General features: G+C 42.6%; 1 protein-coding gene across 1 annotated transcript in view; it reads right to left on the reverse strand.

The window, feature by feature from the left end:
• LOC106656092 (BMP and activin membrane-bound inhibitor homolog) overlaps positions 1 to 12,769 on the reverse strand; it is a 37,182-nt gene extending 24,413 nt beyond the window's left edge. Inside the window, exon 1 of the mRNA XM_014376758.1 lies at positions 11,962 to 12,769. Coding sequence (XP_014232244.1) covers positions 11,962 to 12,133 — 172 coding nt within the window. The 5' untranslated portion in view covers positions 12,134 to 12,769. The remainder of the gene's footprint in view (positions 1 to 11,961) is intronic.
• Between the last annotated feature and the right edge of the window lie 4,523 nt (positions 12,770 to 17,292).

Below are 17,292 nucleotides of genomic sequence, written 5' to 3' on the forward strand. Positions count from 1 at the left end.
ATTTAAATTGCACAGCACGCACGCGCATATAGAGCCAAGAGATTTATAATACGAATCTATTTAGAAAGCGCGTATATAGCGCGCGCCACAGTTGGTGCACTCGTTGATTTTATTTTATTTTATTTTTTGTCGCAAGTTTCACGCTGCATATATGCACCACATGGCGTGTTTCTCGCTCGCTCACTCGTTTTACACTCGCTCGCGCTCGAGTGACATAAGACGCGCGCGCGCGCGAGCAATATTGAAGTACTAAAAATAAATCGGCCGATCTCTCTCGCGTGCACCGCGCGGGGCTTGTTGCATGCCCCCAACGCACGGCGTGGCGAATATCGAGTGCGAAATTTTTCATTTTCAACGTTAATCGTGTATCGCTCGGACTAGTTTTTTCTGCTCACTGCTGCTGCTGCAGCTGTTTGTCTCGCGGCGCGCGGGGGTTAACAACGATTTAACCGGTACTTACCGATCGCGGACGAGCAGCTAGCACAAGGCAAGAACGACGCGACGACACACGTATGTGTGTCAAATAGTCGCGCGCGCGCGAGCTTGACAAATCGGTATTATATTAGTTTTATACACGAGGAGCATCGATGAAGCCGATTATTATTAATAATACGGCCGCGAGCGCTCCGACATATGCATACATGCATGATGCACGATTTCAGCTCGTTGTGTCACCGCCGCCGCCGCACAATCGGGAGCAACTCGCGCTGCGCTGCTGCTCGTTGTCGTGAATAATAATAATATCATGGATGTATGTGTGTGGATGGACAAAGCAACGCATGCTTTAATGTAGACGACGAGAAGGAAAATCATTCGATATTTTCGTTATCGTACGTGCAAACACATACACAGACACATACTCACACACACGCGTACAAACATTAATGTATATAATCGACCTATTCAATGATATTTCTCCGTCGGCGATGCTTTGCACTGCGATAAGTGATACACAAAAATATCGAGGCAACGTAACTATATATTTATAACTCGCTAATCGTGTTTTGAACTTGGATCATAATGTAATATTAATGCTCCTCTCGAGTTTCGGACTCATGATTTGGCGCGCCGATTCGTGCCGGGAGACATAGACGAGCATAAAACATCGTTAATGAGAAACTTAACGATCGATACAACTGCAATCGAGACTTTGTACATACGACAGTCTGAACAGTAATCGTTAATGGTGCTGTACGGAGCATAAATTGTTTTTATTCGATGCGCGATTACGCCGAGCTTTTTTTTTGTTATCGTCGTGTAAACGTTTTATATACACTACCGCGAGCAGCAGCCTCGTTACGCGGCCGCGACACACGTCCTTATTTATCAACTACGCGATCGGCAAACAATGTCGCTCGCGATCGACGTGGAGAAAGTTTGTACACGGAGTCGCGCACGCGCGCGATTGATTAGAGGCTCATTTGTCAAAATTTTTTTCATGCGTTACGTACGCGCGTGCGACTACTGCGTACGCGCATACAAACTGCCGTGCAAAAGCCATTGATTAAATACGAGCTCGAGTTAATTATTGTTGCGTGGAAAATTATCAGTAGCGGTTGACTGATTTATTGCGTTATAAGCTCAATGGTGCGTCGATTCCATAATGCGTCGATTTGTGTCTCTTCGTGCGGATGGAATTCGGAATCGCGATCAATTACAATCGCAATTACCGATCGTGTGCCCGATAATTGCGGTCGCCAGAAATCGACGATGTTCCAATTTTCGTTAAGAGCTGTCATCGATCGCGATGAATGAAAAAAAAATATTTTCTCTATTTTCACAACGATATAGTATCCGTAACGCGAGTTCGTTGTGCTCGCAAAATTCCCCATGCGTCGAGAGCAAAACCCCGTATGCGTGTGCCCATATATAGCTAGCTCGTCTATGTGTGCACTGTGTACGAGCACTGCGGAGTTTGTATAATATAAGTCGTGCAATGCTGAAAAACGAGCGTAGGGCGCACTCGCGTCTATGTATGCGTGCGCGTATTACCCGACGACGACTACGATACGACTCAGTGCAGCTGCTATGTGTATATGCCTATAATAGAAATTAACTATGATATTTGTGCCTTGCTAAGAGAGGGCAATGTACGAGTATGACGATGTGTATACGTTTATAAAATATTATATTATGCTCGTTGATTCGCAGGCAGTTTGTCAAATGTTCTTCTTTTTTTTTTTTTTTTGCTTCTTCGCGTCAACTCATCGAGGAGTCATCCTCGTTACGTGATTTATAATACACGCATTTAGATAAACAGCACTTCTCGAAAATTTTAATAAATATATAATCGAGCTGGTGATATAAATCGATAAGTTTAGAGCAGTATATAATACACGATATTATCCGTCGTCACATGGCGTCTGTCCGAGTGATGTTGCTAGTCGTTGAAACCGTCTATGTCTATTACTCCGATATGTTATGACGTCCCAGCGAGGCCGATACAAAATGAGCGTCACATTCGAGTTGGCATATGAATTTTTCGTTGTTTTTTTTCTCTCTGCGAGAGAAACGAGGCAAATTAAAAAAAGAACTACGGCTATTTGTCAACCAAGCAACAAGACGGTAAAAAATATGATTCGTCTAATATATAAATTACATCCGACGTGTCGCCGTTCAAGCATCGTGTATGCGTAGAAACTCGTCTTGACTGAAAAAATGTGACGAAGAAAGACCCGTTCAATAACGATAATTGTGAAAAAGTAAGATTCCATCGACACTTATGTATATTAGGATACGTGCGTGACGCATTATGTACGCGACTTCTGTTCCGTAACTTTTTTTCTCTCTTTCTCTTCGAATCATCCTTATCTATTGTACCGATCGTCTGTCCTCGCGCTTCGACAAATTTTGCAACTACACCGCTATAACATACAAGCAAGCGAGTTCGCGCGAAAATTCAATTAATCACAAAACCCGACGCCACATGGCTCCGGGTCCGATCTTTATAAAGTATCTACACGCACGGAGACCGGAGGAAAAATATTCAATGAGATAAATTCGTGTATGTATATATGCGCAGCTCTCGAGAGCGTGTAAAAACGTCAAAGATATTTCACCTGAAAGTGCCGTATCTGCTATGTACCATATGCATGTGTACTATGTATACGAGCCGAATGTGTCGGTCGCGCTTTCCTAGCTCGAGTGGTGCGTACGATATTTATAGAGCGCCATTCTTGAATAAAACAGGCGCGAGGCGTACCAATTAACGAACTGCCCGAGCCCAAAGTTCGCGAGAGTCGAGTGCGCGAGAGAAGTTGGTAAAAGCGATAAGCCGAGTACGTTATGTATCCATACGAACCCACGATATTCTGGTTTTAGAAAATAAAAATTTTAATGCACGAATACATTATATCGCCGGAACAGATTGTAACCGATATTCGTAAAGTGCAGCTTTCTCGCTTGAGAAAAAAAACACATTATAGATATAAAAATATTGTGCACGAAGTTGCAGCATCATTTTAACAAGCGCATTTGCTGCCGCGACAAAATAAAAGCATCAAGGCATTAGTCGCAGTTTTTATAGAACCCATCGAGCTAATTTCAATTATCAGAGCTGCGTCTTGGTTTCGAGAGACAGAGCCTCGATCCATCTGCATCCAGCTTATAAGTTCCAATTATACGTAGATGCACGTGTGCAACCTGTTTCACGTCTGAGATCTTAGCTTTCAGTTAAGCTCGCTTTTACGACGACATAATCCTGCGGTCGTTCTATATAGAACCCCACCGATCCGGTCTATACTGTATCATGCAAATACGATCAAAGCTTACTCTTGGCCAATATGTTACATCGAGCGTTAATCACGCGACGTGTCGTCATATTTACATGTGTTATAACGCAGACAATGCCATGCACGCGATTTTGCTACGGTGGTTTATCGTTATAAGATCGCGCTATGGCTAACCCCAGAGTATATTTTTCAAGTGATTCCTTATATGGTAACGATATTTACGATTGTATAGAAACGTTATTGATATTTTTTGAATCATTTAATCAACATTTGAATTGGGAAACTACCCTTACAATTGTTTGCATCGGTTTGTTTTAAAACTTATATTAACTTTTTCTACTTTCGTACTCGAAGTGTGTTTAAAAGCTTTTTGATTACATCGACAGATGGCGCATTTTAAACTTGCAAGTGGCAAGAAAATGTTCGATTAGTATATAATATATTTGTATAATCCGACCATTCTTGGTTACCTCAGCATGCAAAAGTTGAGTCGTCGACGAACGATTATTATATTGTCTTTTTTAAAGCGTACGTCCATCTTATCTTTCTCCCTTACATTCTCCGCTCTCTTTGCGCGCGCGAGCTGCAACGAAGCGTTTCGTGAATATGCATGTGGAAAAACCAGCGTGCGCATAGAGAATAAGCTCACAACGCGCGTTCTGTATAGATGCGCGAGGGGACGACGACGATCACGCCAAAAAAAAAATAACAGAAGAAAAGAAAAAATCGCGAAAGCTATCGGCTTAATAATGTACTTTTAAAGAACTCAATCTTGTCAGTGCTATACGGCAAAGTACGTCGCCGATGTCGCACTTATACTGTCGCATGCACACGCGATCAGAGAGGGAAAGAGAGAGAGAGAGAGAGCTGACAGGACAATAATTTTCCAGTCTCGTTAAGCGTCTCAGTATACGGTGACACGTCACGTATAGCGGAATACGATCGTTCGATTTTGGGTCGAATCATAATTTATCATAATTTAAATAAAATAAAACGAGCGGAGCTCCGTTGCATGTAGGTAGGCGTACTTTTCAGGAACACGATATATCGGGTGTCCGTTCGCCGGCCGCGCGGACAACTGATCGGTACTTAATTACACAAATTGACGGCTCTTATACACCTCGAAATTACACTTATACGATTTTACATATTAACACACGTGAGATAATGGAGCTTGTGAATGTAATGACGGTAATGAGTATATGGTGAAAATCGTCCTCTTGCGCGCGTACGTATACATTATAATAGACTTCGATAGGTATAACAGCTGCGCGCGCGGACGCGATGAGCTGCTGTTGGCGCCGGTGTTGAGCTCGCGCGCAATTCATTCCACATGCCGAGCTGTAATGCCGGTATAATACACTATGCGCGCGGCTCGAAGAGTAAAGCGCCCCTCTCATATAGCATTCATATAAGCCTTAAAACGATGGTATGCCGTATAAATTATAGACAAAGGAAATAGCCGACTACGACGATTCGCGGCGCGGCGCCCTTTGCCTCGCTTCCGTTTTCTCCGCGCTCGTCTTTGTATTATATAGGTACGTCCGATAGATGTACTACACACAGCGAAACAACACCACTCATATGTGTACTGCATGGGCAACCGTTTGATGCTACAGGTTGATATAATGTACGAGACTCGCGCGCATGTATATTATACGCACTTATACGTAGCTCCCATCGAGTGAGGAGAGCAATTTCCAGTTTTGCAGTGTTGCTCGAGCCGATCGTTGCGTGGAAGAAGAAAAAAAAGAGAGAAAGAGCCGCAAAACGTAATCCTATTATTGAAACTTAACATGAGCAATACACGGTGTAATATACTCGGAAGACATAGGCCGTCGTTTCTATGCGGATTCGTGGATGTATTTATTTCAGGCGCAGATTTTCGACTATGCGCCTGCCAATTTTCGAAACTATGAAGCTCGACGTTTGCTAAGAAAGAGAGAGAGAGAGAGAGAAAAAAATCGGCGCCTCGAATGTTTATAAAGGTTTGTGAACATAACTACGAGCTTACAATGTAGTTTGTAGTTTTTTTCTCTCTCTCAAATCGTCCGTGTCACGCACTTTAAAACTTGCATTTTACGTGCGCGCATATGACAGGTGCTGGGAGGAAATGTTGTTTTTAGCTTTTTTTTTACATTTCTACCTTCATGCAAGTGGCAATTTTAATGAAGAAAAAAAAAGGTTTAAAAAAGAACATGTACACACGATAGAATTTCCGGCCTAGGTGGTACGGTGCACAGCCCATACTGTAATGCGTCTGCTGCAGTGCGCTTGTGTGTGTGTGAGTGTGTGTGCGCGTTGTTTCCATCGTCGGGCAAATTTAGCGCCGCCGTCGTCGCCACTGCCTGCACCAGCGTGTATACTATACGGTACGTACTACACCACAGCCGCAGTCGAACTTCCGGCGCGCCTATATAAAATAAAAGTGTCGGGGCGCATATAATATATAAATGCACCGGGCCCGCAAGGCATAACAATGCCACAACGTCCGTGTGTGTATGTCTGGCGCTAATTCTCAGTTGCCTGTCTGACTGGCTGCGCGCGTACAATGCCGCGTACACCATGTATCGTACATAAAGCAAGCGAGGTACGATTTGATTAATGCAGACACGAAGACAGAGAAGAAGGGATATCTCTTCCGAGGAATGCCACGATAAAAAGCTCCGATGATATACATAAGTTTAGCAAAGATTATAGGCCAGGCGCCCCACGAAAATGTTCATCATCGAGTCGCGGTCGGCTTCACCTGCGCGCACATACACACGCGCGCGCACGCACGCAAACGCTGCAAATAACTCGAACCCAGATTTTCTCGAGCTAAGCCTACTATGCTATATCGCGTGGCACACGCGCTCGTGAAATATCGAGAGGCTGGAAGCTGTGTAAAAGATCGGTGGTGCGCGCCCACGTGCGGCTTTAACAAGCTTCTCTCTTAACGCGAGCGTATATAATATGTAAATAGATTATGTAGCAGAGAGCTGGCCCCGCATCGCCGACTTAACTAGCTTAGACTTTGGAATTTGCCTTATTTTTTTCCGATAATCGTGCGTTTGCGTATGTGTGTGTGCGACGCTGTATATGTATAATGCGCGCCGTTATTTCGGTACGCGACGAAAAGAAAAGTGCCGATTCAGCTCGAGTAGCTCAACTTGGCTACATACGCCGCTCGAACGTTAAGCTTATCGAATAAAAAAGTTCGCGATGATACGTGTGCGGTGTAGGAGCTTTCGTCGCATCGCGCGTACATATCCCGATCAGAGTATAAAAGGGGGAAGAGCAAGAGATAAACATTGGTGCTCATTGAAAAAGATACATTAACAACGAAGACCACACAATACACAGCTCGAATCGTCGTTGGGATATAGTGAGATACATATATAATGATTGCTCTCTCTCTCTTTCTCTGGCAGAAGTGATAAGATTGCCCGAGTTGAAAAATCCCAAAAAAAGCTCATCAATTCTCTATATACAACCACCACCGAGCTGATGCTACACGCATAAGTAAACTTTTACTATATACTGTTATCCATATGGCACGCTGCGTTATGCTGCAACCGATTTCTCTCCTACTTCTTCTTCTTCGACTCCGTTTCAATTAAGCATCGCGGTTTCAATATTCAAATGAGCTGCGCTACGAATTCGTTAAGGAGGAGGTATAAGCGTATGGAAAAAGAAGGAAGGGGAACGATGAAAAAAAGAAAAGAGACTCTCGAGAGATCCGAAGAGCGAGTTTCTGTGGTGGTGTATGTAGCGATCTGCTGCATTTTTGCGAGCACGCGGCAAAGCGGACTGATAAGGCGCGAGAGTGGCTTAATGATGTGTATCCGCGCGCTCTGTGTATGTGCGTGCCTCGTATATAGCGGCGCGCGAGCAACTCCGAGGGATGAGCGTCCAACTTGATAAGATATGCATATACAGAGACATGTGTACGTGTGTGTGTGCGCGTGCGGTAAGAGACGCATTGACCGCACAACTATATACATTCGAGTAAAAAAAAAAAGTAAAAATTTGTTTTTTTGCCGGGGACCCGCAAGCGAGAAACGGCATACACGCGAGCACGAAACACATAATTATTTATCACATAAATAACTAATAGAAATATACGCTGTATATTAAGCGTTGTAATCGTGCCCATATGCTACAACATATGTATAATACGATATAATAGTTTATACGCGGTTGTTTTCGAAGGCGCCGACTCTATTGACTACGACGCGGCGGCGAGAAGCAAGAGAGAGAGAGAGCAAAAAATAAAAAAAACTAAATGAAATAGAAAAAGGCGCGAGCTCGCAAGCATAATACGAGGAGGCGCCTTTTTACAGCTAATAGTTGGCCTCTTATACTGCGTCACCTTTAATATTACGTATACATAGTACATCGAGTGCACTTAACTCATACACACACGCACACACGTACACGTGTGCTGCACCTATATCTACGGTGAATGCATCATGTGTAGGATAAAATGACGCGTGCACGCGAGTGCAGCGAGTAATTTTATATAGGCGCCAGCAGCGAGAGATGTATCGACTGTCGAGCTTGTTTCACGTCGCCGCTGCGCCGACCTATACGTTGTATATTATCAGATGCGTTGAGCGCACACGCGTATATAAGCTCTATTACGAGGCCCTTGTATATGTATATATATTTGTAATCTGCGATCGGTGCGCTGTATGGACGTTGTTGCAGCACACGCGCCCGAGTGCAATAAACGAGTTGCCAGTGCAGCGCTTTAATTTTCATCGTAGTGCACTGCTGCGGCCTCCGGCACATTACGCCCGGTACTTTTTCTTCGGATTTTCTTTACGCGATAGGTATACGCACGAGGTGTGTAATACTCGCGCGCAGAGAGACTCAACGATCGATTATTATACCGCGAGTCGGTGCAGGTGCTATGATAAAAATGCCTATATAAGTACGATAAGGCGTCTCTCTCTCTTTTTCTCTCTCTTTGGCTCTCTTGCTGCAGCCGCAATGGGTGCGCGCATTAATGCGTGACCGCTGCGCACACATGCACGAACTATATACGTGTAATATACCACACGTAAGACTTATGCAATTGTGGCGCCTATGTACAAGTAAGTAATATAATGTTAAACATCGGCGTATCGACGAGTAAATTTGTAAAATATATATTTTTTTAAATTAACTTGGTGTATTTCTGCCTCCGAGCTCGAACTTCTCTGTATGCGGCCTTTTGCCACCTCACAGCGAGCCAATATGCTCGATGAGATTTCAGTTGAGCCCCTGTACATTTGTTCCATAACATGTATTTTTGCGAAAAATGTTAAATTTTTTGTTAGCACATGTCAAGTTCTAATAGTTTCAAAATCAAAAAAAAATTTTAATTGGCCCAAAACTAGTCCGTAAAATGTTGAGCATTTCTACCAGAGATATGCTTTGGTAATTATTACCATTTTCTTTTCAAAATATTATTATGAAAGAGGCGTTGCGTCTCTATCATGATAGTAAAATCACATTATAGAGTTATGATGCGCGTAATAATATGGACAACGCCAAGGTAAGTCGCGATCTCTTACATCGATTAAATGGTCGATCTGCAGCAGCTACATACGCACAGCTCGCAACGCAACGAGATATAACGAACAAAAGCGCAAATATACACGCAGCTGTTAACGCGTAATACAATATGTGCGCAAAACGCCGCGATGCGAGTGTGTATTCGTCGCTACTCGATCGAAAAGTTTGAAAAATCAAGCGAAAGAGAGAAGATATAATGGAAATTATACACGCTCTATTTGTGAAACGAGCTGCAAGCTGCACACATTACGCGCGCGAAAGAGAGCGACGAGATAATAAACAATGGGCAAATCGCGCCAACACCGATTGATTTGTTATTTCTCGCGTGAATACGTATACACTCAGACGCACGCATATAATATGACTCCAAAACGACTGAACGTGCGAGATATACAATACCGATGCATACAATACGAATATTACACGCAACGCCATGTATTCTATTCTAGTTTCATCTCGTTGAGACTTGTATAGTACGAGTACTTTCGAGTCGAGACGCGACCAAGTTGTGCATGGATAGATATTGCATATCATCATTATTGTCTATCAAAAAAGATGGTTATGGATACATAAGATGCCCTCGCGCGCTAAGATTTTATTATCGATATTCATAATAACGAAAAATATCGCTCCGCCGCAATTCGATCATAAAAATGTATAATATTTATCGATCGAGTCTGCGCGTACACTCGTGCATTTATATACTGTTTGCGATAGGCAAATAAATCGGTCTTTACTCTCGCATAATATTATAGACGAGCGATGCATCCGCACGCATTCCACGGACAATCAAGATAATTCTTACGCAGCTGTCGCGAGCTAAATAGTCACCAACTTCTCCCCCTTTTCTTTTTTATTTTTGTCTCGACTCGTCGCACGTATGAATCTATCGTAATTTTTCCCTACTTTCCTTACTCAGTCCCTTATTTTTTCCCCCAACGATTTTCTTATCTCCATTCATATTTATATGTGAGGTATGTATAACACATCATGAGTACGCGTGCTATTATAAGAATTTCGTTTTTGACTATGGAGAAGCCGACACTGTATCGCCGTATGCACGATGTGTCTTATATCCATTCTCACTTTAGAGAGAGAAATTTTGTTCATACATTTCAACGAAAATATCTGTTCAGGCTCTGTCCCATCAATGTCGTAGATCACCAACACGGCGGCAACTTTTCCAAGACCGTAGTTTGACTTATGTACTTATTTTCACTTTACTTGGCCACTTGTAGGTTTACAGATTAAGGTACTCGCCATCTAGTAGTGAAGACGGGCTCTATATTATCATTGAATTGTTATAATTTTTTTTTATCGATGTTAATTGAAATTTTTAAATTTGATTATAGAATTGATTCTTTTTTGTTCATTTTTTTTCATTGAAAATAACGTAAATGATTGCATTTTCTTGCCTTCTATGTGACATTTATGTAAAAAAATCTGTACTGAAAATTAATTTTCAACCAAAACTTAATGTAATAAGTGAAATGCAGTATTGATTACTTCAATTGTAATATACGATTTTACATGAAATCTGCATTAAATTTCAAGTATTTTTTTATACACCTATATAAACGATACGACTATTCGGGTACCCCAAGTGTATCTCGAGCTACATGTGCGCCCGATCGTCTTTACAGGAGGGCGTATTCGGCGTCGGGAGACCCTCGAATTTATTCTAAATATATATAAAGATGAAAAAAACCGGCACCGATTCCGGAAAAAAAAAGTTTTATTCAAACGTATACATAAGTCTATAATCGAAGCCTTGCGCGATGGAAATGAAGGCTAATGCCAGAGCGAACGGACAAAGTTTCGTGTTTTGTCGGTAGCTTGACGTCGAAGACGACGACGACGACGACGACGACGACAATAATTATCTTTTTCCTTTGTCGAGCGTAAAGTATCGCATGCAAGCGTAACGTGCGCGCACACGAGCGCAGGGAACGAAAACGAGTCTCGAGAGAAGGAAAAGATAAATCGGCGAGCTCGGACGAGCCAAAAGTCAAAGTAAAGATCGTCGCGTATTATATTTAATGTAGAGTAGTAGAACTAACACTGTGGGAGTCGTGCCTGATGTAGCGCGCATATTATATGCATAATAATAACGTCGGTGCATGTGCACAGGCAACAACAATTAGCGCGAGCGCCACTGCCAACACGCGTTATTAAAGCCATAATGGAGCGCGCAACAAAGTATCTGTCTCTCTCATCTCTCGGGCGCCCGTGTTGGAGAACGTCTGTGTGCATATTACTATTTGTGCTACTTTGGCACACTTGTGATGTACTTCAGCGAGGCGAGTGTATAACTATTCGCACGATCGGTGCAAACGTGCGCGGGAGGAGGTTCGACTCTCGAGGCATATATAAGCGCGGCGCGTAAATCATCTCGGAAAACGAGTCGAGTGCACAAAAGTCATCCGTATATGTCATGGTACTGCAACTGTATTATTATACGCGTATCTAATGAGCATGACACGATGTTTACATCTTTTGCAAAAGAACCATAGGCTGCAATGCAGCTAATATTCTCCGATCGGTAATAAAATAAATAATTCGTAGTCAATTGGTATGAAGAAGCGGCGCGCGCGCGCGCCGATGGCAATTTGTTTTGTATACATATAGCAGTAATGTCATTTTATCATGTAACAGGCATTTATATCAATCATCTGTAGTGGCCTACCTGTCAAATCGTCGTTATCGGCGATCGAGTCGTAATCCGCGGCGAGATCGAAGTCGATCGACGACGACGGCAGCTCGGCTGCAGCAGCAGCAGCAGCGGCAGCGGCAGCAGTAACAGCAGCCGTCGCGACGCTCAACGTCGCCAACAAACAGATTAACTCTCGTGGCACCATCTCGCTCTTTTTGCTCCTCTTTTTTTTTCTTCTTTTGACGCCGAAGTATATATATATAAGCGCGTGTATATATATTATATATTCGTTCGTGTGGAATTATAGCATAAACAGGAGAAACACACGCGCGCACCAAAACAGACACACTAGCCCTTTTTTTCTGCGATTCTCTCTCTCTTCGCCTTTGATTCTCTCCTTTTCGTTCTTTGCGTCGACTCTTTGTCTCTCCCTTTTCTTATGTGTGCTCGTTTGCCGGTTGTTTTTTTCTTCCCCCTTTAAGCACTCACGATCGCTTCTGCCTGCTTAGAAGTAATATATATCGACGATCACGATGCACTGTGAATGATGTATATTATAAAAATTATAGGCACTATGTAAGACACCGGTTCATGTATAAGAAATTTCATGTAGCACCAATCTTGGTATAACCGAGAGACGTTTATGCACTTGTCAAATCGCCTAACTCTGCACACGAGACGTATACGACGGGAGGAAAGAAAAGCTGAAAAATCGTTTCACCAAATTCACCGGCGATCGGTTGGTATCATTATCTCTTTCTCTCTCCGTCACACACTCAACGATCATATACACGATATTTTATTTGTATCGACAACGTGTGTGTACGCGCGACGCTCACGAGTCAAGCGCTCCGAAGCGACTGTCTGGTAACTGGCGGCGGCGATGCTGCCTGGCTAGTTTCTTTCGTTTCTCTCGCTCTCTCTCTCTCTCTTCGCTCGTTTCGCAAAGCGCCGATTTGTGTACCTGTGTTAGTGTGTGTGTGTGTGTGCGTGTATGAAACTCAGTGTAGCGTATAGCACGCCATGTGTTGTGCTGCTGCTGCGCGCATATATATATAGATGTGTTTGTGTATTAGTGTATATGCGGCGAGTGCAGGCAGGCAGGCAGGGCGCCGGAGCTCTCGTCGCCAACCGTGAGTCAGTTTACTTTGCGGTCTGAGCGCAAGAAAGAAGAGGGGCGCGCCAGTAGTGGCGCCTATATAGCGCCGCCAGCCACTTGTAATATAGCTGCTCACGCTGCTGTTGCTAGCTAGCCTATGCTGCTGCTGTTGCTGCACGTGTGCCAGAAAACTTTACTGTATATTATAAGCACGCGCCCCCCGGCGCCTATACGCCGATATTTATTTATTTATCCACGAGGCGATTCATTGTTGGCTTAAAGGGTCCCTCCGCGTCAACCCGAATTACGTTTTGCAATGACCATTCGGGTCATTTGATTCGGGTAGCCAGGGCAAGCACAATCGGAAAGCTGCGTGTAAGCAAAAAAGCTCGGTGCGCTTCGGGACGACATACCCCATGAAATAAGCTCGAAATAATTTTTTTTTCAAGGTCGCTTAAAGATCCCTTCTTTGATTAAAATCGATCTTGCATGTCTGAATGTACGATTGCAACGATGTGCGCTCGCGCTCCATTTCACTTCGCACGTCTCGCTCGCTTAAATTTTATTTTCTTTCTTTTCGACTGTTTTAGCCTTGCGCAAAATCTATTTTTACCTTTTTCACGATCGCGAGCGAGCTTATACACATATATATCTTATATAAACGCATATATATACGCGCAGACGTCGTGCAAATAAACGTCAATGCGTATAATACGCATACGCGTTTGTTTTTGGATTTTGCAGCTCGCGAGAGAGAGAGAGAGAGAGGACGACGCCGGCGCGACTGAGCGTGGGTGATATGCATGTGTATTTGTGCACATATGCGTGTGTGTATAAAAGCTATATAGCCTTTCTTCGCTTTTTCTTCGTGAAAATAATTATAAACACAGAAAAGTTACGATTGTCAGACTTTATTAATTCAGGGAAATAGGATCCCAAAAATAGCTGAAATTATATTGTACCTTATATACACGAGCTTTTATGTCTCGCATTTTCGTTCATCAACTAATTGTTCGTATTTTATGTTATCTTATATATCGACATATTGCGTCCCCAATAACGAAAGAGAGAGAAAAAATATTTACGAAATTTTGACAAATTTTTTAGTCGTTCGGTCCAAGAGAATAGGCTACGGAAACGTAATAAAAAAACGATAAAAACGTTGCGTCGCCGCAGCGTGCCCGTGGCAAATAAATCGTGCATTCTATATATTTTAGCTGGTCAACCAAAGTCCACCGATCTTCCTCTCTTTTCTTTTATGAAGAATTTGCCTATAGTTTTTTAGCATATAGCGTGTGTATTTGCATTATAGACATCTTACGATCTCGAATTGATCTTTGCATTAATTTATGCCGAAGGTCCGCAACTTTGTGTCCATATACTCGAAAAAAGGGGAGTCGTGAATATATCTCGTTTGCCGCGTCGTCTCTTCGATCATTTTTATATGTTTCGATTCTCTCACTCTTTCTTTCTCTATCTCTCTCGTAGCGCAGCAGCATATGGACCCCCTCGCTCGACGACTTTTTTTTGCGGCTCGACATAAAGTTCCTCGTTGTGCCGTATACGCTAGAGGCAATGTATGGTATACCTACACAAGTAATATACATATATTGTCGCAAAAGAGTCGCACACAACTTAGAATACATATTCATTATACATCGCGATGACTATCGAACAATATAATATCGTTGGTACGTGACGCAATACTTTATGTATCGGCAAAACATATACCTCCAAATAGTTCAGAATCCCAAAGATCGGTATTTACGCATTTCCTCCGAATAATAGCAGCTGACCCTATAATACCTCTCACTTTCTTTTTAAGCTCGTTATTAATAATTTTACGATCAAATGAGCAGGCTGAATTTGACGCATTACATCTCGAGTTACCTGCAGCTCGCTTCTTTCGTCGTTTTGTTTGTACAGCTAGCCAATATTATAATCTTTTGTTCGCGACTTATGTACGTTGCTTTTACACAATGGGACACGCGTTTAAAGTACACAATATATACAACAGCGCACATGAGCGCAGCATTCGACATTCTTGGCAATCATCGTCACGAGCGTTTATCCTTTTGTACGGGCGCGATTAAACGTAATATTTTTGTAGGCCAGTACGACTGATCTCGTCGACGAGCTAAATTTCTGGAAAACGGAAATTCGCCATTCACACTATTTTCTCGAATTTGATACGATGTTACATTATACATAGGATAAAATTGTTCTCGCGATTGCTTTGAAAAATTTCGGAATATTAATATATCCGTTCGTTAAAAGATAATTGAATCAGTACTTCAATTCATTTCTTGTCTTTTTTTAGTTTTTTTGTCCACACGCACTAATTGCATTTCCCGAGCGCAGCAACAGAGCGGCAGCGTCTTCGATATTTATTCTACGAAAATTTCAAGGCGGAGAGTTGAGATAAAAAAAAAAAGGTATACGGCGCATAACAGCAACGTCATGGCCGTCTTATATATTTGCTGCTGCTGCTGTTACTGCTGCTACGCGGGTAGGCGTAAAAAAAGGAAACATCCCCGAGCCAAAAGTTTCGGACATGGCATAGCTGGTAAGTAATAAGTGTGTATATAAGGATGATGAGAAAAAGTGTGTATGCGCGCGCGGGACGAATGACTTGTGGAATGGAAATAATTCGCGAGACAGATGAGGGGAATGAGAAAGAGAGAGAGAGAGAGAGAGAGAAAACAAGGTGTACATTGCGAGGACGTCCGCGGCTGCAGCTAACTCGGTATTATATATTATTATTATATGTGTATTATGCGTCGAAAGTAAAAATCGATCGTGATTCGCGGATTTTGCGATTGAATTATTTTTTTGTCGATGTTTGCTTCTCGTTCGGGCATCTGTATACTATTATGTCGATTAATGCCGATGAGAGGACTTGAGAGACGCGTTGATTCAATCGAGCTTGCGATACGTAATGCAATTGCTTCAAATTCAATCAATTTTTTTTTTCTTCAAATGATCAACGAGAAGCTGGAAAAAGGCAAAATTGTTGGCTTATGAGAGTACCTTTAGTTCGACGACAAAGTTCAAAGAGAGAGAAGGAATGAGAAAAGTATAAAGACAATATTAATCCACGCGAGTGCAGACAGTACACGGAGAGCGAGGAGAGACTAAACAAGCCATGAACGCGTATAGAAAAAGAGAGAAAGACAGTATCTTCTTGTGCGGCAAGCACCGAAGAAGGAGAAGAAGAAGAAGAAGAGCTGAAAGCAAGAAAGAGGAAAAAAAGGAGCAAAGCGCAAATCCCTCTATGCATAATAAGAAAAGAGAAAACGAATCGCGCGCTCTATACGATATAGGTATATGGTGTAGGTACCTGACGATCACCGCGCACAGTACATTGCCGCACTATATAGGTTTACCTGCGCGGGCGTTCGAGTTCGATCCTTATCTCGAGAATTCGGATCTTTTCTTTTTATCTCCTTGTTTCTCTTGGCCTCCTCGAGCTGTTCTCTCTCTCTCTCTCTCTCTCTTTCTCTCTTCGACTCGATCCAGCTACACACATAGACATACACTGCAGGTTGTATATAATACGAGGATCCTTTATTTTACATTTTAAATACTGAATACACGCGCGCAACGATCGCGCGGGATGAACACGAGTTCACAAAAGCCGCAGTTTTCCGCGTAAAAGACATGTATAGGAGGCTATGTTACGCGATATACGTTTTCTGTGCATGATTCGATGATGTAGCTAACTTACAAGGGCAATTTTGACGACGATGTATCTAATAGGGATGTGCGAGTATCCGGAAACATTTGGGGGTACTTGAGTTTATTGATGGGTGCTCAGTTTTTTTGAGTTTCGAGTATTTGAACCGTTTCGATTTGGGATCTTTTACTTCAAACAATTGGTATCTTTATCAGTATAAAACTTGAAGCTCATTTTTTACATTTATTTATTTGACCAATATAATATTAATAGTGTAAAACATTCATTCGCATTGAACAAAAAATACTGCAGATACGATTATGCCCATCACGGCCTGTAGCCGCTAAACAAATTTTATATAAATCTTCGTTATTCAGCTCCGACTCTTCGGGTCGTAACTGGATCAGGTCGTAGAGCGATTAACGCGGCTTCAATATCATCTCTTTGGCTCCGCTTTTCAGATACCCCGCACAAAGCAAATATATAATTTCCAAAACTATACGGCCAATGGCTCAACCTATCGGTGGCTTCAATTGACACGTGCGCTGTCTACGCTAGTGGCTAACAATACTCTTCCGCCGCCTGCTAC

The sequence above is a fragment of the Trichogramma pretiosum genome, unplaced genomic scaffold, assembly GCF_000599845.2.
Source record: "Trichogramma pretiosum strain Unisexual culture from Peru unplaced genomic scaffold, Tpre_2.0 scaffold4, whole genome shotgun sequence".
NCBI lineage: Eukaryota > Metazoa > Arthropoda > Insecta > Hymenoptera > Trichogrammatidae > Trichogramma > Trichogramma pretiosum.